At 59.9% G+C, this 25,920-nt stretch overlaps 1 protein-coding gene across 2 annotated transcripts; it reads left to right on the top strand.

Moving 5' to 3' along the window:
• The first annotated feature begins 1,402 nt into the window (after positions 1-1,402).
• GNAI2 (G protein subunit alpha i2) lies at positions 1,403-21,473 on the top strand. Of its 2 annotated transcripts, XM_027957550.3 has the most exons (9): positions 1,403-1,652; positions 15,627-15,669; positions 15,913-16,054; positions 16,230-16,390; positions 18,330-18,458; positions 18,844-18,973; positions 19,059-19,212; positions 19,581-19,795; positions 20,462-21,473. In XM_027957550.3, the coding sequence occupies exons 1-8, from the start codon at positions 1,535-1,537 to the stop codon at positions 19,769-19,771; spliced, it is 1,068 nt and encodes a 355-aa protein (XP_027813351.1). In that variant the 5' UTR covers positions 1,403-1,534; the 3' UTR covers positions 19,772-19,795; positions 20,462-21,473.
• The last annotated feature ends 4,447 nt before the right edge of the window (positions 21,474-25,920 follow it).

Genomic DNA, 25,920 nt, shown 5'->3' with positions numbered 1-25,920 from the left:
GGAACCATTTGAGGATTTACAGGCCAGTGCCTCCTCAACAGGGGAGCCATTCAAATAGGGACACACAGACATTCCAGGGAGAGGAGACAGCTTGAGAACTGGGAGCGGAAACAAGATGTGTGTCAAGGTGGTAAGGAGGGAGTCTGTGCTGAACAGGGGACTGTGGGTGGCCAAGCATTGCTGCCCAGCTCACTTCCTGGCTTCATGAACTTTCCTTGTCTTTGGACTGGGCCCTCCCCAGCTCAAGGCACACAGGACACCTTCCTGGGTAACCCTTGGCAGACTTTTTAACTGTCCAATAGAGGTCAGGGCTGTGGGCTTCTTATGGAGAAGAGAATCAGAAAGACTGAAATGTCACGCTAGAAATGCTGCTGCCTGCCACCTTTGCCGGCCATGGGGTTGCAGCCACTGTCCAGTGATGACAGGCCATAAGATCATGGCCCTTATGTTTCCAGAAGTCTGGTGGCACCTTTTCCTCTTTCTTTTTCTTGGTCGTGGTTGCTGGGTCCCAGGTTGGAGCCCAGAATGGCTCCCTGCTGAATGGGTCCCTCCTAGAAGACCAGAGAAAGATAACTCTTGGATGATTAGAGAAGGTACCTCCAACTGGAAAAGACGCTGATGCTGGGAGGGATTGGGGGCAGGAGGAGAAGGGGATGACAGAGGATGAGATGGCTGGATGGCATCACCGACTCGATGGACGTGAGTTTGAGTGAACTCCGGGAGGCAGGCCTGGCGTCTGCGATTCATGGAGTCGCAAAGAGTCGGACACGACTGAGCAACTGAACTGAACCCCCAACTGAGGGAGACAGCCTAGGCGAAGGCATTGAGGTGGCAGTAGAATTTTTTTCTTTTTTAACTTCAAAAGAGAGAGAGAGAAGGGGGTCAAAACCGCTTCAAGATGAAGAAGGAAGCAGTCCGGAGAGCCTCCGGGGCTCTGTGGATCCCGGGACAAGTTTATTGGATTCATTAACTTTAAGACACGCCTTCTCTGCTCCGCTCGCCCAACTCAGAGGACTGGTTCCTGCCCGGCCCCTGAGCTGCACCGGATCCTGGTCCTCAGGCTACGAGATCTGCCCGCCCCCGCCGTCGAGCAACGGGCCTCCAGGCGCTCCGCACCCAATCGGAGCCCGGCCCCGCCTGCAGCCCGCCCTCCGCCCGGTCCTTCTGGGCTAGGCTCAACCCCTGCAGCTCTCTCTCTGCGTGGCCCCGCCTCCAGCCCGGGCCGAGCTTGGGCTGAGCCTAACTTCGCCTTCGTTCCGCCCTCGAGCCAATCAGCGGTCCCAGATCTCCTATGGCCCCGCCTCCGGCCCAGCCCCGGCCCAGTCCCAGGCCTGACTCGCTCCGGCCCCACCCCCGGCCCGCCTTGCCGTCGGTGCGCGGCGGCCTAGAAGGCACCGCCCGCAGACGCTCGGAACTGCCGACTCGGGAGCTACCCGTTGAGGGCCGGCGGCGTGAGCGGAGTGGGGTCGGGCGGGGCCGAGCCGGGCCGGGGCCTTGTGGGGGCCGGGCAGCGGCCGGGCCGGCGGACGGCGGGATGGGCTGCACCGTGAGCGCAGAGGACAAGGCGGCGGCCGAGCGCTCCAAGATGATCGACAAGAACCTGCGGGAAGACGGCGAGAAGGCGGCGCGGGAGGTGAAGTTGCTGCTCTTGGGTGAGGCCGCGCCCTGCGCTGGGACCCCCCGATTCCCCGCCCAAATCCCCAGCTTTGACCTGCGGACTAGGGCTTCGAACTCCCAGACTCGGCCTGGATCCCCACACCTGGACTTGAACCCCCCAGACCCGCCCGGCAAGGACATAACAAAAAAAGGAAAAAGGATCAAAACTCTGGGTTGGCCGAGACTTCTGATCTGTAGCCCATAGGTCCCATCTTCAACTCATCCCAGAGCCCAAACCCCCAAATACAGCCACCAGTGCCCCAACACCCGCTGCCCAGAACTCTGCTTGACCACCCACTCTCACTGTCCAACCTGACAGACCCTCAGAGCCCCCGGCTTGTCTTTCCATACTTCCCTAGACTTTACCCAACCCTCTACCATCCCACTCGGCCCTCACCTTCAGGCACCACCTGTTCCCTCACTTCTCCCCCTATTCCTATTGGGCCTGAGTATCTCCAGGGCCCCTCCCAGGCCCCCACTCCCTCCTTCCTTCCCATTCTGTGCCCCATCCCTACTCTGGACCCTGTATGCTCCACCTGTGCACCTTGATCCCAAGGGACTTCTCAGGTGGAATTTTGGTTTGCACCTCTCAAGTGGAATGACTGCTTAGGAGATCACCTTCCAGCCAAAGCCCCCAAACCCTTAGAGACCCCTGCTCCCTGCATCTGGCCCACCAGCTCCCTCTTTGCATGCATCTCTCCTCAAACCCTCTGCTCCCCTGCTCTTAACTTCTCTCCCATACTAGCCTTCTCCAGATTTCCCCACCCGCCTCCTGCACCAGGTGGGCCGGACTGAAAGGACTGGCCCCAGACCCACTAAGGGCTCCACTGGTCATGTTGGGGGAGGGGACCAGGCCTCAAGCTGCCCAGGGAGTTCTGCTGGCTACCGGTTTCCCAGTGTCTAAGCCCTGTCTGGGCCAGCGAGGCGGGGATCTGGGGTTAGGAGAGAGTGTGGAGGAGTTCGGGTTGCGTCGGCTCCAAGGCCGGGAAAGATGGTGGCTGCTTGAGGGGTGGGGGGAAGTGGAAGTGGTGAGACAGCCGACATATTGCTGCCCCCGGCAGGCGGGCGGGCCAAGGAGAGCCGATGACGGGTGCTGGGCTTCCCACACCCTTTCTGGGCCCAAAGGCCTAGGACGTAGCTTCTGAGAGTGGGTGGGCCTATCGGACCTTGAGGCCCTGCGAGGGGGGAGTGGTGGACCAGCTGGTTGAGTAGTAGGGGGCCTGCTAGGGGGTGGGCATCTGAAGTGGACTTGTGGAGAGGCTGGGGGCCTGGTAGTTGCCCCAGTCCAGCCTCTCACTGGGAGCAGGTGTGGTGCGCCCAGTGGCAGCCTGATTGGGGGTGGGGTGGAGTTCAGACCAAGTGGGGAAGGAGGCCGTCGCGGGAATGTTGGGGGCTGGACCATGTATGTGGGGGGTGTGGCCCCCCAGCCCCAGAGCTGCCCTGGGGTCCCCAGGCTGCGAAAAGTGGGGCTTTTCATGCTGAGCGTGTGGCCAGGGGACAGTGTGTCTTCCATCCTGGGCCCATCTGTTGACTGTCCCTGGGGGCCTGGCCTCAGGGGCACAGCCCCGGAGGTTTCAAAATGGCATCCGCTGCCGCTGCGGGGAGGAAGAGAAGGGGCGGGAAGGGGCGGCGGCCCAGCCTCCTGGGCTGTTTTGCGTTGGGCGCTTGCCTCTTCCTGTCTCTGCTGCGAGTGCGGCAGCGGCAGCGAGTGGGTGTCGACGCGGCGGAATGCCCATCGATGCTGCCCGCTGGGCCTGGGAAGGGTGCTTTGGGTACTGCTGCCTCCCAGGGCCCAGCCAGAGCGTCACTAGCCAGCCTCTTCCCAGACCGATCACAGTTATGGTGGTGCCCGAAGAGATGTGGGACTGGGCCATGGCGCTGGGGCACGCAGGGCCCCTGGCCTGGTTCTCTGTGCTGACCGCATCCCACCAGTCTTGGAGCCCAGCTCAGGTTTTGGGTCTGGTGACCCTTCTCATACTGAGCTGGCAGCAACCAGGGGTACAGGGTCCCCTAGAAATGCTCAGCACTTTGTAGGCTGGGGAGTCCGTCTCAGCATCCTGTCCTGGCCTTTGCTTCCACTGTGAAATGGGCTTCCTGGGTTTGGGCCAGAGGAGTGCCATGCCCAGGATGGGGAGTGGGAGCTAAGCCTCTGCAGAGGATGCACTCACTGTAAGGGGCTGGGAGACCAAACTTTGCCTGCAATTGAGGCCTCAGTCTGTCCAGCCTGCCTGGAGAAGGGTCCTGGCTGTCTGTCCTTTGCCTGCCCAGTTAAGGGGGAGGTGATGGGAACCCAGCTGAGGCAGCTTCAGAGAGCTGGGCGCCTGTCCCACGTAGCGGAAAGACTCTGTCTAGGCAACGGGACTCGGGCTGGGCAATTGCCAGCCTTCCCTCCCAGCCCAACCACGCCTGCTGCCCCACCCGCATACTGGCTCCTTCCCGTCCAGAGGAGCCCTGCCAGCCGGCGAGCATAGTCACTGTCCGTCGCCGGGGCAAAGGCAAATGTGGTACACACCGGGGAGAGGGTGTTCCCTGGCAGCTGGGTTGGGGGAGCAGGGCTGCTGATACCGGCTCTGCTTCAGAGATACCCCAACGCCACCCAGTTCAGCTTGGTTGACCAGCTATCCGCTGGTAGAATCTGGGGCCTCAGCATGGGCACTTTGGGTAAAGTAAGCCAGAGTGTGTGTTTAGGGGTGACTCTGATTTGTTTGAGCTTGTGTGGGCAGTCTACAGAGAAAGGAGAGATGGCTCCAGGAAGGCTTCCTGGTATAAATACAGCAGCTCCCTCTTGCCCCTGGGACTCTGCATCTGTTCCCTTCACTTGATGTACTTTCCCCCCATTTCACTCCTACTTGATTGTTCTTCAAGACTCTGCTCAGGGATCACCTCCCAGGATCCTTCCTGACCCCCTTCTCAAGGCTGGTAAAGCACCTCCTCTAGCCGCGCCCCACCTGCTCCCCCTCCCCCCCGCCATGCCCCCCATTAGAGCGAGGTATTTGTCTGCGTCACAGCTGCCCTCCCCCGCGACTGGAGCAGGACTGTGTCCTGTTCATTTGTGAGCCTTCTATGCCAAGCATGGAGCCTGGGAACTACTGTCTGTTTGTTGAATGAAAGATGTGCTACTGGTGTGAACTTGGTCTTGGACATGGGTAGATGGAGCAGTAAGATGGCGATCAGTGAGCCATCGCCTGCCATATCATGGGCAGGTGGCAAGGACTGTGTAAGGCCAATGACCAGGACTCAAGGGGAGACTGAGAGAAGAATTCAGGCTGTTTCCTTGTGGTCTTATCACACTCTGCTGGTACCTCAGTGCATGCTCAGTCACTCAGTCGCACCTGACTCTTTGCAAGTCCATGGGCTGCGGGCCACCAGTTGCCTCTGTCCATGGAATTCTCTAAGCAAGAATACCATTCCCTTCTCCAGGGGATCTTCCCAACCCAAGGATCCAACTCAGGCCTCCTGCATCCAAGGCAGATCCTTTGCCGTCTGAGCCAGGCTCCGGCGACAGCCCTTATCCACTCCTTGCAGATCACATAGTAGGGACTCTAGCTGTTCATATGGGAAAACCGGCTTTGTGTTCTTCCTTTTAGCTCAGGCTGTTTGGAGACTGTTGCAGGCCTGCTGTCTCTGCTGCTGCAGTAGAGCCTAGCTCTTAGGGCTGGAGCTACCCCACAGCCATGGGGCTCAGACCAGAACAGTACTGTGGGGGTTCTTGGCCTGGCCAGTGTGGAGACTGGACATTGAGGGGCTCAGTGAGATTTATCAAATGAAAGGAAGGGAGTTTTGTGACGTTAGTCCTGTCTGTCTCTCACAAGGGGCCTGGCACACTGTAGGTGCCTATTAAGTATGTGTGGAAAGAATGAAACTATTTGCACACATCCCTGAACAGGGATATATAATTCTCAAGCTGTTGCTTGGGGCTTGGTGTAGCAGGAGTTAGTGGGAAGGGCTAGCCTGGGATCCTGGCTGGCTGGGTAATGGGTAGAGTCTAGTGATGCCGGTGAATTTCGGGGGTGGGGGGATTAGTCCTTCCTGGGAAGGGGTCCTCTGAGTTGGCCTTGAAAAATTAGTAGTATTTGCCAGGGTCAGGCACTGGGGGCAGAGGGACCAACTCAGCAAGGGTTCTGAAGTAGGGAGGCCTGGCCTGGCGGGGAGAAGGGCTCACCCTCCTGAGGGGATCACACAAACCTAGGTTTAGATCCCTGCTCCACCTAGTGCACCAGCTGAGAAACCCAGCTACAGGTGAAATCCTGGTAGATGCTCTGCTCTTCATCCACAGCCTGGGATGGGGTGCCTGCCTGCAGCCATACGTGTTGTGGGGATGGTACACCAAGACCTGTGGGTATGAGAATAGGAGAGGGACCCCCTTCCTGCCGCTGACTCCTGCAGAGCTGAGAGTTTGATGGGGAGGAATCTCCCCAGCTCGGAGGTTGCCTAGCCTTAGTATGGAGGCCCTGACCCTTGCCCTTGGGCCGCTGCTCACAGCGAGTGAGAGGTTGAGACTTATAGATATTTGGTGGCATCTGGAGTGACCCACTGCCCTGGGGACCTTGCACCCAACCTCTGGGGGCTGAGCCACCTTCCCAGGGGGCTTAGGGTTGGGGATGTGGCAGGGCCCTGGGGTACCAAGTGTGCTGATACCCAGGCCAGCCACCAGCTTCCCAGTTTGCCCCACCACCTTCTATCCCTGCTATCCCACCATCCTGCTGGAGCTCATTAGCACTTGAATGGGGGGCGGGGCAGCTTGAGCCTGCGAGTCTCTTCTTCCCACCCCTCCCCCAGGCGAGGCCAGGCTTTGTCTTCAGGAGTCGGTAGCTTCACTGCTGGGGTTCCCAAGCTAGGGAGTGAATAGGGGGTCTAAACCGTTTCTGACTCCCCCCCTGCCTGCCCAGTCCCCCTGGGCTCAGCCCCTGTCTGTGACCCCAGTGTTGGTGCAGCCAGTGAAAGCAGTTGTACCTCTGGGATAGGAGTGAAGCTGGGTCCTTCAGGGGGTACTCCTGAGCTGGGAGACTGGGTGAATCGGGTCAGTTTTGCAAAGGAAGTGACCCTGGAGCTCAGCTGAAGACATCCCAGGAGGGGTAGGGTTTGGAGCAGAGCAGAGCAGGTGGTGGGGACAGAGGGAATGCCTGCCCCTGTGGCTGGAGGTGGAAGTGAGGCCAGCTGGGGAGCTCAGGCTTCCATGCCAGGCCCTGAGGCAGTGTTGAGCCACCCACTGTGCTTGAGTTGGAGCCTGTGCTGCCAGATGGGGACTGGCACAGTCAAGGGCCTCTTTGGGTCGGCCCTGGGCTAGCCTGAGCTGCAGCTAGCATCATAGATATCCTAAGCCTGCTAACAGCAACCCAGCAAGTGACCGCAGGTAGTGCTGGGAGTGGGACCTGATGGGATCCCAGCGAGGTCACCAGGCTCCAGCAGTGCAAGGGCTGGCACTTGCAGCAGCTTGGGCCACAGGTGGGGGCACACAGGTCCTATACACCCTGTCCTTGATCTCCATCCCTGGCTGTCTCTCTCAGTCTCCATCTCTAAAAGCCACCCATTCCTTTAGGCAGGAACAGGATGGAGGAAGCTTTGTTCAGTTAAGCTCTTAGCACCTGAGGGACGAAGGCCTTGGCCTCCCACATCCCCAGCAGAGGATGAAACCGTCCAACCCAGAGCCTGAGTGCTGTCTCCAAGGCAGGACCCAGGCCAGCTTCTAATCTCATCTTCCCACTATTTCGGGGGCAGGAGTCCTAACCTAAAAGGTCAGTGGGAGAAAGAGGTTAATGGGTTCTGGCAGGCCACCACTGATGTGCCCTGCCTAAGAAGGCCCTGGGAGGGCAAAGGGCTGGGCCGCTCTGACGATGGCCCTAGTACCTGATACTCTCAGACAGCTTCTCCGTCAGCCACAGGTGCAGGGTGGGGCTCCTCTGCCCAGCCCCACCCAGCCTCTGCCCTGAGCTCTTGTTCTTACTAAACCCCAAACACTCCACCCTCACCCTTAGGCTGCACCTTGGGGCTCTGATCATCTTGGTGGCTGGGGGAATAGTCTCCCTGGAATAGCCACATACTCTCTAACCTGGGCTGGCCCTTCAGTGTTGTCCTCCTGCGTACATTTCCAAGGCTTGGCAGTAAATGCCAGGCCCGTTTGAGCCAAAGCCTAAAGGTGGGATCATACAAGGCTTGTGCTGAGAAGGGTGTCCTTGTGGCTCAGAGGATTCCAGGGTGCCAAGGCTGCTACAGCCTCAGAATCTCTGGTTTGCGGGGGGGGGGGGGGGGGGAGCGGTATTGATGGCAGCAGGTACCATGTCCTAGGGTTGGAGGAGGGGTGGTGAAGTCTGCATAGCAGGGCTGGGCCACTCGGGGAAGTGGTGTCCACACCAGAGGAAAAGGAGGAAGAAGCTGGAGGAGGAGGAGCCCAAAAGAGGAAGAGGCCAAAGAGCCGCTCACACTGTGCACTGGGGTGGGGAGTGTGAGGCAGGTCAACACGGGGGGGCTTTAGAAGGTGAGCCCCACCTTTGCGGGGGCCCCGTGGGCTGCCCCTACTGGTAGTCCCCGGGTTGGAGGCAATCCAGACAGTTCTGTCCCTTGTCCTGCCCCAGTGGCCACTGGGCCCAGGATCTCAGAGAAGGTGGCGCCTCTGAGGATTCCAGGCCCCTCCTTTGACCACAGGAAGTGGTGGCTGGGAGAGGGATGCCGGCGGGGGGTGGGGGGGCAGCAGGAAAGCAGAGGGCTGCTCCCATGTTCCCGAGCAGCCATTGCGCTCCAAAGCCGGAAGGCCGGCTGCAGGCCCAGATGAATGCCCGGAAATGGAGCAGGAGCCCTGGGATTAGCTCACTTTGGGTTTCCCCTGCCTGGAGGTAGACAGAAGAGCCCTTGATCCAGCCTAAGGATTTCCCCCACCCCACTACCCACTGGGCCTGGGTAGTGGGTGCCTTCACTGGGCCTCAGTTTCCCCTCCGATGATAATAGTAGCTGCCTTGGATTGAGCTGTGACCATTGCATAGGGTCGGTCTCTTCATGTTTAATCCTGTGGAGCTGGGACTGACATACCCGTTTCACTGATGCAGAAACTGAGGGTCGGGAACATCATGTGACTTACCCAGTAAATGGAGACACCAAAGGACAACCCCGGTGGTGACTCTGAGCACCTGTCCCCAACTGTTGTCACCCCACAGGAGTCTGTGCCCAGTTGGCAAGCTGCCTGTCAGGGTGACAGGCAGATGCTTTGAGGGTACCCGTGTCCTGCATATGCCTAAGGGCCTCGGTTCTTCTTTTAGGGGACTCTAAGGGGACCATCTATTCTAGAGAGTGGGACCCAAGACTGAGCGTGAATCTTTTTCGTGCTTAAAGCCAGAAATCTGCTGTGTGGCCATGGGGTGACCTCGTCCTAATAGAAGTTTTATTAGGACCCCCGTTTTCGCTTCCCACTTCCCCTCCTAGCCCGTGTCCCCTCACAGGAATACTCAGGTCACTGTCAGGCAACTTAGTGTTTTGCTTTTCCCCTAACATGTTTGTGCCTCCCACAACCCCTGGGCTTGAGAGGACTAAGTCCGAGCCTGAGGAAGCTCGGAGGCTGTCAGGGTTTGGTGTGGGGGCCCTGAGCCGGGTCTGGAGACTGGGGCTTGTCCAGATGAGGAGAGGGAAGAGTGGTCCTGCTGAGGGTCCCCACTAAGAGCAAAGGCTGCAGTGGGCTCCTGTATGGCGACGCATGTGTCCATGGTGTGGGCTGGCCACAGCATGGGCAGACCACAGGTGGTCCTCATCCTTCTTGGCCTCCGAAATCCAAGTTCGGTTGCCTTGCCCTTCTCCACGGAGTTCCCAGGGTTCTGCTCTGGCTTGTCAGGCCAGGCCCTAGGGAACTGAGGAGTCCAAAGGACCTAGGAGAGAGCAAGAACAGAAGCGGCAGAAGCATCAAGGCCAAACACAAAGTTGAACGAACATGGTACCCTCATGGCCAGTCCAGACTCCAGGTCCCAGAGTGCCCTCTCCCCAACCTTCCTCACTGTGTGACCTGAGGCTGGCAGCCCCTCTCTATGCCCAGTGCTGGGTCCCGTGACGTCACGCTTCTCAAGCCTGGTTCGTGGCTTGTGGGCTCACAGACAAACTGCCCGCTTGGGCTGGACCCCAGGGTGGAGTTTGGGGTGGGTGTGAAGACCCAAGGGAGGCTGTTCAGGGCAGGCGTTGTGCCTGGCACACTCCGTTGAGGAGTACATTTCAGAGATGGGGACACTGAGCCCCTGACATGGACATCTCACCCTGGGTCTACCATAGTGATTCAGACTCTTTGAAAAGAGCAAGGCGATTTCCTCCAGTGAAGAAGCATCAGGAAGAGGGCTGTGCCAAATGGCCTGGCTCCGTGTATGACCTGGGCCCCGTCTAGCAGTGCCTGGCAGTGGAAGGTGAGACCCGGATGCAGCCTCAGTGGCCAATGAGGAACAGGTCTCAGGGCCTCCTGTCCTCCAGCGTGGCCTTCCTTACCCAGTGCCTCAGTTTCCCTTTCTACGGTGGGCATGGCCCCGCTGCAGGAGACACAGCCCTGCCCTGGAAAGCCCTCTCTGTGCCTGGGAGAATCCGAGGCCTGTTTCCTTTGCACCGAAGAGCAAAGACTTGGCCAGGCCCTGGTCCTTAGTGCACCCTGATGGGCGTCAGGAAGCCACTGGAGGCTTCCCAAGCGGCAGAGACTGGAGGGAGGGAGGTTCCGGCTTTGCTGGGGCACCTGGAGGAAGGCGAGGCCACACGTGTGGGTGGGGGTGTCACACGGGGTGCGTCCTAGACCCTCCCCCCACCCCATGCCAGCCCCCTGCCGAGCCTCCTTGGAGGGAGTGAAGCGCAGCACCTGGAGGAAGGAAGAGACGCCAGGGGCGGGGCTTGGAGGGCCTTTGTCTGGCGGGGCCCTCTCCCCCTCCCCGCCATCCCCATTGTTCCCTTGTGTGCCTCGTCTCTGCTGGCCGAGGGCTTCCCAGGCTCGGGAGGGGGCGGTGGGTGAGGCACCTCCCCCAGCTGCCCCTAGCCGCTGCTTTCCAGAAACAAACGCTCCTCTGCCCCGCCCAACCCCCAGCCTCTCCACTGGGTCACTGTCCGCCGGGCTCCCCCTGGTGGTGGCCGGCCGGGGACCCTAAGGCTGCGGGGGCGGGGCGGGGCGGGGCGGGAGCAGGAGCAGGGGGGGCTGGAGGCTGGAGACGTGGCACCTTCCTGAGATGAGAGTGGGAGGTGGTGCCAGGGCCGCCTTTGGGGTGGGCTTCCCAGGGTGCATCCCGACCTTCCCCCAGCAGCCCACCAGGGTAGGCCAGCGAGGGGGGCGGGGAGCTGTGTTGGGAGGACGGCAGTGGGGGGCGGGCCCCGCCTGTGGGTTTGAGCTGGGCTGCTCCCCACGTCTCCCCTGTGGTCCGAGCCACGGCTGCTTCTGAGAATCTCTGCCTTCAGGCCTGCCACGTCAGCTGGCAGCTCTCCCCGGCCCCACATGTTCCTGGGGAGCCCACCAGCTCGAGAGCGGTGTCTGCAGTGAGACCTGCTGGGCGGGAAGGAGTACCCTGCCCGGGTAGGGTAGGAGTGCCAGGTTGTGTAGAAGGGAAGTGACGAACTGAGAGCAGAAAGCCAGCAAAGGAGTGCGTGGCTCTGACTCCAGTCCCAGGTTACACAAGTCCCGGCAGGGAACCGCCACCACTGCTGAGTCAGCCTCTCAAGCCCCTGGCCACTGCCCTGGGCTGTGCTTTTGTCCGAAAGCCTTAGAAACGCCTTCAAAATGAGATGGCCGCGGCAGGCTCCTCTGCAGGCTGTGGTTGCAGTGACCTATGCAGCGTGGTCACTGTGGGTTGCAGGAAATGAGAGGTTTGGGGAACTCTGTCCTCTTCTGAAGGGTAAAAGAAAACAGCGATAATAACTTTGATCTCAACGCTCGCCGTGTGCCGGGCACTCACCCGTCTCCTAGGATGAGATAATGGTGGTATCCTGTTGCACAGATGAGGTGCCAGAGCCAGGGCAGGATCGGACAGCTGTTCTTGGAGATCTCAGGGAGGATTGAGGTGGGCCCCAGGGCTGTGGTTGGTCTGGACCTCCCTCTGGGAGAGGATCTGAAAACGTGACATGGGCCAGCTGGCCCCTCAAGGCTTCACGGCTCCTATAGAAGGGAGAGTGGGGCCGGAGAGGAAAGCGGCAAGTCAGGGCCTCCCAGCAGGACAAAGCCGCATCCGGGAGGTAGAGGCTTCAACATAGACTGCAGCAGAAACTCGATGCAGGGGCTTGGGATCAGCAGCATGCTATTGGACCGGGGGCCCTGTCTCGCCCGCAGAGGCCCTGCTGGCCTCGTTCAGGCAGGTGGAGCCGTTCTTTCCCTCTCCTCCCCATCTATTCCTTCCTCCGCTGGGGCCCAGGGCTCCCAGAATGGAGCAGATGTTCCAGTGCAGAGTAGCCGCTGTTGCCCTGCACATCTCGGCAGTTACCACCTGCCTGCTGGGGGCCCTGCAGCTGCGCCCTGGGGCAAGGGCTGCAGAGGCTGCTTCCTTGGTGGTGGGAAGAGGTACCGCCCAGCGAGAACACTGAGGGCACCGCAGGGATCCTCTGTAGCTCCCTCTGGTTCCACACAGCTGGAGAAAGGAGCGCCTGGTGGGCCCGCCGTGGGTACGAGACTCCTGCTGCCTTCTGCTGGCTGAGTCCCCCAGCCCCCACCCCAGCACCTCTGCAGCAATCCAGATTGAGCTAGTGATGCCCCCTTCTCTGAAGGGATGGTGCAGGGCTGGGTGGGGAGAACTAGGTGCCTAGGATCAGCAAGGTACAAGCAAACTCCAGGCCAAGTGCCAGCCTATCTAATAGGGAAGTGTCATCAGGCGCCAATGGAAAAGGAGCTCCTAAGACACCTCGCTTGTGGGCTGCCTGAGAACCAGGGTGTCCAACTGGATAGAGCCCATGGCCCCACCCAACTCTGCCCCCAACCCCCGAGATCCATTGTAGCTCCTCCTGGGCCACGCCTGTGATTCTGTCCTGGTGTTCTCCCCTGCTCTCTGCTTGGCTGCCACACCACATCCTTGTCCTGCCACTTAACTCCTTCCCTCTTGAGTCACAGCTGTGGGAAAGACAAAGGGACTGCTCTGAGTCCAGGGATGGGGGCTCTGTGACTTTGTCCACCTGTCCCTTGCTGGGGGCAAAGAATACGTCCTATTTTTCGAAGGGAGAAGCGAGACTGAAGCTCAAGGGGGACAGGGAAAGGCCCTCAAGGTCTGCCCGGGCCACTGCTGCTAGGAAAATCAGATGCAAAGCAAGTTTGTGCTGGTGTCCTTATCTCTGGGCAGGGTCACGGAGTGGTCCACGCCTCTTATCAAGAGAGTAATCACAGGACTAGACAAGAAGACTGATGCCTCAAGTGCACAGTGGTTCCCAAATCACCCCCACCTGAGGTCCCCTGTGCCCCAGAGAGCTGCCCACTATGAGTCTCAGATCACCTGAGGACAACGTGATCGATGTGACCCATCACTTCACACCCTTGGCCTCCGCTCCTGCACTGGGCCCCCAGTCGTGGCTGGGACTCGAGGCTCCTGGGTCTTCCTTTGCTCCAGGCTGTCCACCCTTTCTCCTGCTCTCTGGGAGCAAGTGACTAGTTGGGAAGGACAACCAGGTGTCACCTGGCCCTCGTTCGTGGTCATCCAGTTCAGCGCTGTCCTCCCTGCCCCGTGGATGTTCTGGGCCTTGGGGGAAGAGCCTCCGTGATTTGGCGTCACCACTAGGCCTTCCCAGGCCCTCTCCCCTTGGCCCACTCCACAGGTGGGGGGTGTTAAGTGAGGGGTCCTGTCCTGGCCGCTCCCCTGCCAGCCCTATGGAGAGGAATGCTGCCCCTGACCACAGCCCACGCCCAGGGGAAATACACTAGGCCTGGGGCCTCCAGTGCCCAGGGGTCAGACCAGTAGAGGGGCTCACACCCCAGCCTGCCCAGAGCCCGCCTATTTGTGCTGTTCCTCCCGCAGCGCTCCCCGATCCTGGGACCAGGCCTGGGACGGTCAGAGAAGCCCAGTGATTCGAAGTGGTGTGTGTGAAGTCTCCTCACGGAGGCCCCTGGCTTGTGGTTGCAAGCCACACATCAGTTTCTCTAGGTCAGTGGGGATCTGGGGTAGGAGGTAGGATGGATGCAGGTGGGCAAAGACCCGGAGTTGGCAAGCAGGGTCTAATGCTGCTCGGATGGCAGTGCGGAGACGCAGAGCTGAAGCTCCCTGGGCACTTGGGACAGTGTTAGGAGGCAATGTGGGCCACATGCAGAGGGGCTGTAACCATTTGACAGCGGTGTTTCAGTTTCCATCCCTGCTACACCAACCTTTTCTTTAAAAAAAAAAGTTTTAGCCTTGTCCCACAGCATATGGAACCTAAGTTCCCTGACCAGGGATCAAATCCATGCCCCCTGCATTGGAAGCCTGGAGTTTTAAACCACTGGACCACCAGGGAGATCCTTCAGTTTCCTCATTTGTGAGGTGGAGATGAGGGTAGAGCTGACTTCCGCCCCGGGGCTTGCTGTGAGACCACCTAGCGAACAGGATAGCTTTAGAATAGTGACTGACGTGTGGGGGGCACAATTCACAGCTGTGCTGAGATCATCGGTGCTGACGTCCGTGCTGCTCATGGCAGTTTGTGTGTTAGCCCCTTCATCCTCTGAGGTTCTTAACCATCCCTGAGGGATATATGGGGGCCAAGAGTTCCCAAGGGTGGCTTCCCCCACAGACCCCACCACCCACCCCGTTGAGCTGGTCAGAGGGACAGACCCACCACAGTGATCAGGAGGGTTGGGACATGTGTAGGTGGAACATTGGGCAGGTATGCCCGGCAGAGAGAAGTCCTTGGGCAAAGAACGAGTTGGCAAGAGGTAGTGCCTGACAGTGCTGGGGCAGAGCAGAGGGTGCAGTCTGGGCAAAGGCTGGGAGAAAGTTGGGCCCAGCTGAGGTGCACTCTCCCTGGAGCTTAGGAAAGGGAGTGGCAAAAGGAAAGCGGTAAGGCCCTGTCCCCTCCCCTAGCCAGGGGAGGAGTGGCCTTCCTGGTCTCACACTTCCCTGCACAGGCTCCCTGGGGAATGCAGGTTTCTGGGCTGCACCCCTTGAGATCTGGCTCTGTGTCTGGGATGGAGCCCGGGAAGCTGTTTTGTTTTAAAAAAAAAAAAAAACGCTGACACTGTCCTGCAAGATCTGAGCCACATTTTGAGTAGGGCTGGGCAGGTCAGGCCTCATCATCCCTACATACCTCCTTGCTCTTCTGAATCCTGGTTACATGGTCTTGGGCCACGACTTTTCTGAGCCTCAGTGTCCGCATCTGTAAAATGAGAGAAATAGTACCTGTTTTCTGGGGCTGCTCTGACAGTCACCAGAGAGAGTAGCAGCGAATTCCTCAGCACTGGTCAAAGAGAAATACAGGATACGGCTCTGCCAGGCCAGAGAAGAAGCATCACGAGTCAGTACGTGTGTGTATGTGACACTGCCTGTCCCCCAGGTCCTGGTGTCTTACCTGCTTAGAGTAGACCTCGGCCCAGCAAGGCAGGGTGCTGGGCCTTGGCTGGAAGGCAGGGGTATGACGCCATGCCCGGATCCAGGCCCCAGGGCAGCTGCAGCTCACGGTGTAGGGAGAAGAGTAATCAGGGCTCCTCTGCCAGCTATGACTTGGTGCCACTTTGGGGAGCACCGGCCGTGGAGTGGCGAGCTTGCGTGTGCGAGAATGACAGGGTGACTGCTGAGCCTCAGGTCTCCAGCCAAAGCCTCTGGACTCAGCCAGGGCAGTGGGGAACCATGTTGAGCAACAGACCTTGTGGGAAGCCAGGGCCTGCAGTGAGTCCACCATGGGGTCCCGGTGGCCTAGGTTGCCTTCACCCCCGTGGCCCTGCCAGCTGCACCCCTGGTAGCTCTGTGGCCCACCAGACCCGACTGCTTCCATCTGCAACTGATGGGAAGGATGGGTCCTGCCTCCCGGGCCACATGGCCGGGCCACTAGTTGCTGTGGGCCTGCTCCCTGACCCACTGTGTCCTTTGTTCCAGGTGCTGGGGAGTCAGGGAAGAGCACCATTGTCAAGCAGATGAAGTAAGTGCTGTGTGCGGGAGACAGGCTGCAAACCTTGGTTTCCCCTCTTCTTCCTCGGGGTCTGTACTGCCCCCAGGTGTGGGCCCAGCGCTTTGCCAGAGGCCACGTTCATCCTCTGCTCCCCAGTGGTTCAGAGGCAGTCTCCTCCTGTCTGAAGTAGCTACTGCAGGCCCCTGTAGCTCCGGATGCCCACTGGGGGTCCCCGTGCCTGGTACACCCTAACCCCGGCCCCCTGGCTGCCAGGATCATCCACGAGGATGGCTACTCGGAGGAGGAGTGCCGACAGTACCGGGCGGTCGTCTACAGCAACACCATCCAGTCTATTATGGCCATTGTCAAAGCCATGGGCAATCTGCAGATTGACTTTGCCGACCCCTCCCGCGCGGTACGTGGACTCCCCAGCCCCTGCCTGCCTCCCATAACACTTCCGGGCAGGCCTTGTGCTGGGGGAGCTGAGAACACTCCAGTCTGGGCCCATTCCGGAGGCCTCCTCCCTGCCTCTGACCGGTGGGGTGGGCGTGTGCTCCTGCAACGCGCTGACCGCTCACTGCTGTGCCCAGGACGATGCCAGGCAGCTGTTCGCGCTGTCGTGCACGGCTGAGGAGCAGGGCGTGCTGCCTGAGGACCTGTCCGGTGTCATCCGGAGGCTCTGGGCTGACCACGGGGTGCAGGCCTGCTTTGGCCGCTCGCGGGAGTACCAGCTCAATGACTCTGCCGCCTAGTGAGTACTCATTCCACGGGGCCGGGCTGGCGGTGGAGTAGGGGGAGACCTGGGCTATAGCCTGAGCCAGAGGGCCTGAGCACCCTCACAAAGACACGACGAGTCTGTGTGCTGTCAGCCAGGGTCTTGGTGGTTTGGGGTTTGGCCTGGAAGAAGGATGTGGGGAGACATCCTTGGGCTCTGGGTGGGCCCCCCAGATAGGCTGCGGGCCCTGTATTCTCAGCTCCCATCTACTACCTCTGCCTAAGCCAGTCCTTCTGTCTGAGCAGCTTTCCCACTCTCGCTGCACTTCCCATCCTGAGCCCACCCAGAGAGGGGCTGTTGGACCTCCCCGAAGCTGGGTGGGAGGCTGGTCTCGCCTGGCTGTGATTCCTGAGCCTTGCGCTAGTCATGTGTACAGCCTCCCACCCTCCCTGCAGTGGCCTGAATGCACTTGTGAGCGCGCACCCCCCATAGGAGCTGTGGAGTCACAGCCACACATGGTGGGGTGGAGGGGCTGGGGGGTTTACTCCCAGAAGTCATAGGCTCTCAGTGCCAGCAGAGCTTTGGGGTCCTGCCTGCAGGGAGAGGTGGCTCCTATCAACCCCTGTCATCTCAGGGCTTGGGATACTCGAGGAGGGCCTGGTTACAACCACCGTCCAGCCCCTTCCCTCTCCTGTATCATCCCTGTCCTTCATTCCCCAGACATTAAGCACCCACTGTATGCCCAGCGCTGTTCTGGGTGTGGGAATTCAGCAGTAAACATGGACCCTGCCCTCCCAGGCAGGTTTATGCTGCAATGAGATCACCCAGGGGTGGGGAGCAGATTGGAACACTCTGGGGTCCAGGAGTCCTCCAGCCCATCCTCGCAGTAATCCTCCAAGGCTGCCGTGGGGCACTGGGTCCCTGGGGTGAGCCCCCCGGGTGCAGACAAGGGAAGAACTGGTGTGGAATTCACCATGAGGCTGGAGGTTCTCCATAGGGGGCAGGGTAGAGTTTGCAGGTCACGGCACATGCGTCACGGTTCCCCATAGCCCTTCCTGTTTTTCTTTTCGGTGTCTGCGTCTGAAGTCATTTCCCTCTGGCCTAGCTGCCAGTGGGGGAGCCAAGAGCTGGCCCCAGCAGCCCTGCCCCGAGGGCAGGACATCGGTCCTGGGCAGTAACTGGGAGGCGTGGACCCGAACCCCGAGGGCACAGCAAGGATATTGAGGCAGGCAGCTGAGCTAGTCTCAGGGCTAGGCCAGGGCGGCATTAATACTAATTAAGAGAGCTGGTAGTGGGGAGCCCCTGGGACCCCTGCCAAGCAAGTGGTTATGCCCTTCCCCTAAGGAGCCCAAATTTTACTGGGCGCTGGGCAGAGAGCCCACTGGGCCTGGCAGGCCTCAACCTGTCTAGCCCTGCGTCAGGGGAAATGCCAGGCTGCTCTGCGGCGGGTGCCATAATTGCGCCGATTAGCATCCTGCATCCCTCAGCGCAGGACTAATTTGCCCCCTCCCACCACCCTCTCCTGCAACTCCACCACCCTGGCTCCTGTGTGGGGCAGGCCTGCCTCCAACCTGGGTGCTGGGGCTTGGCTGGTTGGCCTCAGAGTTGCCCCCCGGCTGAGCGGTAGATGCCATGCAGGCAAGGGTTAAGGAGTCAGGGGCCTGTGTGAGATAGAAGCTAGTGGGAGTTTGCTGGAAGACCCCAGGGAACTCAGACCTTGGGGCTCGCTAACAACCTAGAGGGGTGGGATGGGGAGGGAAGTGGGAGGGATGTTCGAGTGGGAGGGGCACAGGTAAGCCTATGGCTGACTCATGTTAGTTTGGTAGAAACCAACTCAATACTGTAAACCTATTATCTTTCAATTAAAAATAAGCAAAGAAGAGTCAGGAGCTATGCCTGAGAAATAAAGGGACGGAAGGGCAAGGGGCCAGTTGGCTCCCACTGATGCCCCCCCCACCCCCATACCCCTTTGCAGCTACCTGAACGACCTGGAGCGCATCGCCCAGAGCGACTACATCCCTACGCAGCAGGACGTGCTGCGGACTCGAGTGAAGACCACGGGCATCGTGGAGACGCACTTCACCTTCAAAGACCTACACTTCAAGTGAGCGGGCTTGTGGGCTGGGAGCAGCCAGCCTTGGGGGTGACGGGTAGAGATCCTCACATTGGGGTCTGCTGAGGGCTGTGCTGGGAAAGAGGGTTCATCTGGGATCCCCCAGCCCCACTCTGAGTTCCTTAAGGCTGTGTGGTGGCCAGGAGCTCACAGCCTCTGCTGACCCTGCCCCGTGTGGCAGCCATCTGCCCTGCTAACCAGCCTCACTCACTCCGCTGGGCCAGAACTGGGGGAAAGTGGGCCAGTGTGGGTGATACCATGGAGGCAGCTGCCTTACCCTGAGCAGGCCTCTGTCCTCAGTCTGTCAGTCCATGAAACGGGGCAGGGGGCTTCTCCCAGAACTCCCTTTTCTGGAGCTGAGGCGCTGTGTCTGCAGGATGTTTGACGTGGGCGGCCAGCGGTCTGAGCGGAAGAAGTGGATCCACTGCTTTGAGGGCGTCACAGCCATCATCTTCTGTGTAGCTCTGAGCGCCTATGACCTGGTGCTCGCCGAGGACGAGGAGATGGTGAGAGGCCCAGAGGCCACGGGCAAGGGAGCGCTGGGGGAGGTGTGGGAGGTGGCTGGTGCTGAAAGCGCTGTCCTGCCCCCAGAACCGCATGCACGAGAGCATGAAGCTGTTTGACAGTATCTGCAACAACAAGTGGTTCACAGACACGTCCATCATCCTCTTCCTGAACAAGAAGGACCTGTTTGAGGAGAAGATCATACACAGCCCCCTGACCATCTGCTTCCCTGAGTATACAGGTGTGGGATCTGGGCCTCTGGGGAGGAGCTGGTGGTGACCAGGTGGCCCACGGGTGCCCCCCACTGGACAGGAGGGTAAAGTGCGGGACACTCATACAGAGCTGGTGCTTCACAGGCTTACACACTTGTGTCTGTACATCCTAGGGCCCTTTTAACACACTTGGGCATGTACCCCATACACGTCACTGGGCATCGTCCCTCACACAATAAGGTGCCCCTCTTTGCACACTCAGATGTGCCTGTGCACTCTGACAGTTGTCACACATCCAGGCTTGTTGGTTCACACGCACAGAACCCTCTCTGGACTTGTGGGATGGGCCCGCCTGCCCACGTAGCTCGAGTCCTCACCATTTTGCCTACCCACCCAGGGGCCAACAAGTACGACGAGGCAGCCAGCTACATCCAGAGCAAGTTCGAGGACCTGAACAAGCGCAAGGACACCAAGGAGATCTACACGCACTTCACGTGCGCCACTGACACCAAGAACGTGCAGTTCGTGTTCGACGCCGTCACTGACGTCATCATCAAGAACAACCTGAAGGACTGCGGCCTCTTCTGAGGGGCAGCGGGGCCTGGCAGGATGGTGAGCCGGGGGGCGGGCCGGGAGGGCCAGGGAGGGCCACTGAGCCCGGCCAGGGGGCAGGGAGGGCCAGAGTGTCCAGCCGGGGGTGGCGAGCTCGGACCCCGGGAGAGACCAGAGCGCGGGGCATGGGGGGCGCAGGGTGTTGAGTCGGGAGGGTGACAGGGTAGGGCACTGAGGACGGGGCACAGGGAGGCCCGGCAGTCCAGACAGTAGAAGCATCGGGCTGTGTCCTGGGACAACTGGAGGGCTGTCCCCATTTTCCTTGGCGAAAACTCACGTTCCCACCCACAAGGCCACCGGACTGGCCTGAAGGATTGAGATGACAGAAGGGGCCCAGCCGCCCTCCACTCAGCACGACCAGCTCTGTGCTCACCTCTGCCATCTTTCCCTCGGACCCAGCTGAGGGTCCCGGGCTGAGGCTGGCCTCACCAGCCCCTGGGAGTGGTGGGTGGGGAGGGTTCTGCCAGAGCTCCAGTCTCCCCTCCCATTCATTCTTGAACAGGGGTTACAGTGTGTGTGTAACCCAGCAACATACACCAGCACCATGTCCCTGGTAACAAGTGGGTGGGGAAACTGGAGAAGGGTCATCGTCTAGGGAGGCGGGCAGAGAGACCCACACTGGCTACCTCCCTCCCGACCCACGCCCTGACTGTCCCCCACCTCCAGGGCCACCGCCGACTCTGCTACCCCAGCCCCTGCGGAAGACGGGGGCAAGAGGACCACGCTCCCCGCCTGTCCCCCTGGCCGCTTTTCCCCTTCTTTCCTCTCTGTTTTTGGCTCCCCACCGTCCAGCCCTCAGCTCCAGAGACTTGGGGGAGGGGCTGCCACAGGCCTCCCTGTTTGAAGCCTGCCCTTGTCCCAGGTGCAGGGAGTGCCCTAGCCCCTCCTGGTCTCCATTCTGGTTTTAACCATTGTTTTGTTCTGTGATGGGGGAGGGGAGCCCATGCTGAGTCTCCCACGGCCTGTGTTTGGAGGGGCACCCACTTCTCCAGCCTGGGACCCCTGGCTTTGCCCAACACCAGCCCCTGACCCAACCCGAGTCCAAATGTTTACAGGGAGCCTCCTGCCCACCCCCACAACCTGCCCCCACCCCCAAGCCACTCGGAGGCCCCAAAGGAAAAAGCACAAGAAGCGTGAGACGCCACCATTCCTGAAGACCACAGTCCACTTGTTCATTCTCGTAGCTTTTTTTTTTTTAATTAAAAGAAAGTCAAAGGGGGGGGAAAAAAAAGAAAACTGCAAACCTAGAAAACTTTTTAGAAAAAACTATTTAAAACTGTCAGATCCTGACCAGCACCCACCCAACCCCTTTCCGGTGATTCCGTGCCTTGAGTGTGTCTACGTGTTTACACCCATCCCTCTGCTGGTTGCCCCCTGTGCGGGTGGCACCCCGACCCTGCCCTCCACAGAATTGGGTTCCAAGGGCTGTTCCAGACAACTGCCAACATCACTGAGGGCCCCACCCCAGTGGCCCTGGGCCCTGGCTCCATTAACCTAAACGTAGCTCCTTAGCGCTAACCTAGGAACCGCCGCTGCCTGCTGAGGGGCCATGCCCCTCATGCCCTCGCCCCAGGCCCGGGTCCTTCAGCGTTGAACACTTCCTTGCTTTTTTCACATGTTTTATGGAATTGTTCACCTGGTTTGAAATAATAAAACGTAGAAAGAAAAAAAAAAAAGATTCCAAGACCTTCTTGGCATTCTTCTCTCCTGCAGGCAGAGACCCAGGCTTAGATGTGCTAAGGTGCTTGTGGTCTTGCCCTGGGTACTCAACTGCCAGGTCATACTGAGGCCCAGTACTCATCTCTTCAGTTTTCCCACTTGGACTAGTCATCTTAACGTGTTAGGGGCCTCTAGGTCCCCCCCTTGACCCCCAGCGCCTCTGCAGTCTTGGGTCTGGGGCAGCCTCCTGGAACAGTGGGGCCGATTTCTTAAGAAGCTCACCTAAGGGATTCTTCCACACTGGGAGCAGGAGTGTCCAGTGAGTCTCTGAGGCTTTCATGAAGCTATGGGAAGTGCTCGTGCGTTGCTGGAGGAGGGAGCGGCAGATGACAGTGACTGTGATCCACAGTGGCTGTGGGTGAACCCCAAGAGCCAGGCAAGGTCCCTGGACTTTTTCCCGGGAGCCGGCTGAGCCCGTGGGGAGGGGTCGGTGAAAGGCCCTCCTCTGCCGGGCGGGGTTCGTAGACGAGCTTTTCCACCGTCGGCCGCCAGAGGGCGCGGCAGTCCACGCTTGGCCCCGCCGGGCTGGTCACGGAGGCTGACGTCATCGGGTCCTGCGGAGGCCGCGGGCCACAAAGGCCGCTTTGTAGGGCGGCGGCGGGACAAAGCGGCCCGGGCCGGGGTCGGCGCCTCCGAGGCGGGAAGGGCGGGGCGGGTGGGAGGATAGGGCCGGGGACCTGGGACCCCGCCTCCGCACACCTGGCAGTCCCCTCTCGGCCTCTGGGCCCCCGAGTCCTGGCAGGCGATGAGAGGCTGTGGCCGCCCCCCTCGGAAGGAGTTCAGCGGCGCCCCCGGTCCCTCGGGCCTTTCCTGCTACCCCTGTCTCTGAGGGCTAGGGAGCACCAACTGACTAGGAGAACAGAATCCCACGCCCAAGCCTGCATCCCTTGCCTTCAGCAGTCAGCCCTGGACCTCGCTGAACCCCAGATGTGCGGGTGGGGCGCAGTGCGAGTTCCGATGCCCTGATATCCACCCAGCAGGAAGCAGGAGCCAGAGATAGTTCCTTCCTTACGTCCTGAGGGGGAACCCTGCACAGAGGAACCATTCAGGAGCTGGCATTGTCTGCCTGATGAACGCAGTGTCTCCCTCCCTGAGTGGGCCATGCAGGATTCTAGCCAGGATTCCCTTGTACCCGGCTTGGCAGTGGGTCTGGGTGGGGTCCTGGCAAGCAGTGCTTCCCTGGGTGCAGGCAGCTAGGCCCCCACCTGCCCTTGGCCCTCCTACCCCTGCTCACATTTTGAGAGCATAAGGCTCCATTGTCCCAGCACTGCCGGGGGCGGCCTCTCAATTCATCCTTGTCTTTAGTGATTGGGAAATTCCCACCCATAGGGGGCGGTAGGCAGGGGATGATACATCCCAGGTGTCCTATACCCCAATGGGAGGGACTCTGTAAAGTTGACTCCGAGGGATTCCCCCCATTACCCAGGGCTGTCTGGGGCTGGACCCCAACCACCCTGCATCCCTGAGCAAGGAGACCCAGAGATTCAGTGCTCCTTGGCAGTGTGTCTTCCGGAGTTCTCCCAGCCTTAGAAGGCCCGTCTTCCTGGCCCCACCCATAGGCAGCTACATCTATGAAGCTCAGGACCTTTAGACAGGCAGAGGACCCAGGCTCCTGCTCCCAGACGAAGCTGTGGATCCCAGTATGAGGCAGACTCTCCAGTCAGTGGGGACCGGCCACGAGGCTCCCTGTCCCACTCCAAATGGTTGCTCAGACTGCTGATGTGGTAGCAGGCTATTTTCAACCCACTTTCTGGCGGGGTGGGTGGGGAAACAGCTGGGAAGAGAGAAAGAGACAAACTCTGAGAGTCAGAGAGGTCTGAAGGATGTAGGGAGACCCTGTGGGGAGAAGCCAGTCCAGGCCTGCAGTCACTTCCCAACTCCCCTGGGCAGGAGCCCTCACCCCCAGCAGGTGGGTGGAGGCCCAGATGCCAGGAGCAGAAGGGGAGGAGGCCCCATTAGAACTGGAGCCTCTGAGGCTGCAGGAGCTTCCAAGACCTAGAATAACCCCTTGGCCGTGTTTAGGGCAGCCCCATAGCTGCTCCTGATTTCCTCCAGAAAATCCTCCTACTCCCCTCAGAATCGTCCCCCCCACCCCCAACCCCACAGTGCCAAGCCAGCTATTAAGGCTGGAGAATACAAGTCCTGACTCCAGCTCCCTGGCCTGTGGCGTGGCCAGCCAGACCCTGGTTGCCCTGGGGAGTCAGGGACAGAACGGCAGCTTCTCTCGGCTGACTTTTGGGTCCTGGCCCACTTCCATACAACTGACCAATTCTTGGGTCTGTTGCCCTAAAAGAGATCCCAGGGGACCTCATCCTTGCCATGGGGCTGTGCATCCCCCCAACCCCCCTTGGACACGGAGAGGGGGAGCCAGCTCTCAGCATGCCTCCAAAGTGAAAGTGAAAGCCGCTCAGTCGTGTCTCTGTGACCCCATGGACGATACAGTCCATGGAACTCTCCCGGCCAGAATACTGGAGTAGGTAGCCATTCCCTTCTCGAGGGGATCTTCCCAACCCAGGGATCGAACCCAGGTCTCCTGCATTGCAGATGGATTCTTTACCAGCTAAGTCACAAGGGAAGCCCGCATGACCCCAAGGAGAGCCTCAAGTCAGCTGAGGTCTGCATGCAGCTGTGTGACAGCAAGTATGTCCCTGGCTGCCAGCCAGCCAGCGCCTCCATTAACCGCACAGCGACAGGCACTAGTGTTCAGGGGGTCAGAGGTCAAGGCTATGGATCTCTTTCTTTTCCCTGCTTTGATTCCCCCTCTCACAGGAGACGCAGCCTGACAGGTGATCTTATTTAAGAGAAAAATCAGTTGTACTTTCCTTGGTATTTATCCTGTTTTCTGACCTCATTGTGGATGGAGGGAGTCAAGGCCTGAGTGGCTGAGGCCTGAAGGGACCTGAAATCTCTCTTCTCCATCAACTCCCCCATCCTCATCCAGGGTCAGCAGGCCCAGGAAGGTGGCAGGGCTTCATGCAGGCACTTCATCTATCTCTTGCTTCCCTGTGCCTGGTGGCTTCCCAAGTGATAGTGGCAGCTGGGAATCCTAGAGCCCTACAGAATGGCCTGGACCTGGTGTTACAAGCATCGAGGGCTTCACAGAGAAAGGTGGGTAGTGAGTGATAAGGAAAAGTCCAGCAGGTGGCAAAGGGGAGGGCAGAGGGCACAGCCTAAGCTAAGTCCTGGCAAAGAAGCAGCTGCCACCTCCCAGAAATGGGGTAGCTGAAGTGCTGGCAGGGTTAGCCAGGGCTGAGTCAGGGAGGGGTTTGTGAATGCCTGGTTAAGAGCCTCGGATGTCCCCAGGCTGGAGGAGCTGGGGAAGCAGGGTAACTGCAGAGGGGAGGTACTGGGAAGAGATCTGGCAGAAAGACCGCGGGGACCACCCCCAGGTGAAGGGGTCAGGCTTCAAGCTGCAGGGGAAGGAGGTGGGGCCTTGTTCTGTCTTAAAGGAGACAGAGGCCTCTCTGACTTGGGGCTCTCTAGAGGGCGGAGGGTGTGGGCTTCTTGCCATTGCTGGGGGTGGGCTGGAGACTCGTGGAGGAAGACTAAGGAATCCTAGGCAGCTGGGGAGGGAAGGGGGTTCAGGTGGAGGGTCAGTGCTGTCCTGGGGGCTGGGGGTGTGTGTAAGGGAAGAAAGGGGACAGAAAGAGACAGGAGAGGAGTTAAGCCAGAGAGAAGGCCCGGTGAAGCTGGGCGGGAAGAAGCAGTGGTGAGTCTCCCTCGAGGCCCACAGGCTTGCATGCCACAGGATACCCAGCGCCGAGATGGCAGCCAGAGCGTGCACCTGTGTACCCTACTGAGTGCCAGACCTGCCTGGCTCACCCTTTACTACCGCGGGACAAGCGTGGAGAGGGGACTGAGAGGTTCAGTCTCCCCCTAGGGACACACAGCTGGTGAGCAGCAGAATCAGAATTCAACCCAGTCACTCCCCAGCTACTATAGGGGTGGATTCCTGGGACAGGCTCCGATCCACCCTCCCGGAGCAAACTGACCCCCACCTGGCGCTCTCTGGAGGCTCTCCCACCCCGGCCCCCCTGCCCTGCCCAGCTCCCAAGCCAAGGGAGGGAAGGTAGCGTTTATGTTAATGTATGTTAATGGGGACTGGGTGCCACCGGAGTCCACCCTGCCGCATTCCTGGCACCTCCTCCCCCGGGTTATGGCGGAGGAGGAGAGAGGGAGGCCCCACCCCCAAGGCCCCTTGTCTCTCTCCCCACTCCCTCTCCCCCCTGCTGGGCAACGAAGAAAACAGAAGTGAGTGAGGAGCTGTGATGTGGCTGGTTGGGGGGGCTCCCCGTCCCGGAGGGGCTGACCTCAGCCAGGGAGGAATGTGCAGGAGGCGGAGGGCAGGGGCGGAGCGGGTGGGGGTAGGGCCCCAGCCAGAGGCACAGGCTTCCCGGTGGCCCCTC

This window comes from Ovis aries, chromosome 19 (assembly GCF_016772045.2).
Source record: "Ovis aries strain OAR_USU_Benz2616 breed Rambouillet chromosome 19, ARS-UI_Ramb_v3.0, whole genome shotgun sequence".
In the NCBI taxonomy this organism is placed as follows: Eukaryota; Metazoa; Chordata; class Mammalia; order Artiodactyla; family Bovidae; genus Ovis; species Ovis aries.
This window is presented reverse-complemented; position numbering and strand designations above follow the sequence as displayed.

Coding starts and splice junctions, on each gene's coding strand:
- GNAI2 (XM_027957550.3), top strand. CDS start 1,535: ATGGGCTGCACCGTGAGCGCAGAGGACAAGGCGGCGGCCGAGCGCTCC. Junction 15,670..15,912: donor ACCATTGTCAAGCAGATGAA/GTAAGTGCTGTG, acceptor CCTGGCTGCCAG/GATCATCCACGAGGATGGCT. Junction 16,055..16,229: donor TTGCCGACCCCTCCCGCGCG/GTACGTGGACTC, acceptor TGCTGTGCCCAG/GACGATGCCAGGCAGCTGTT.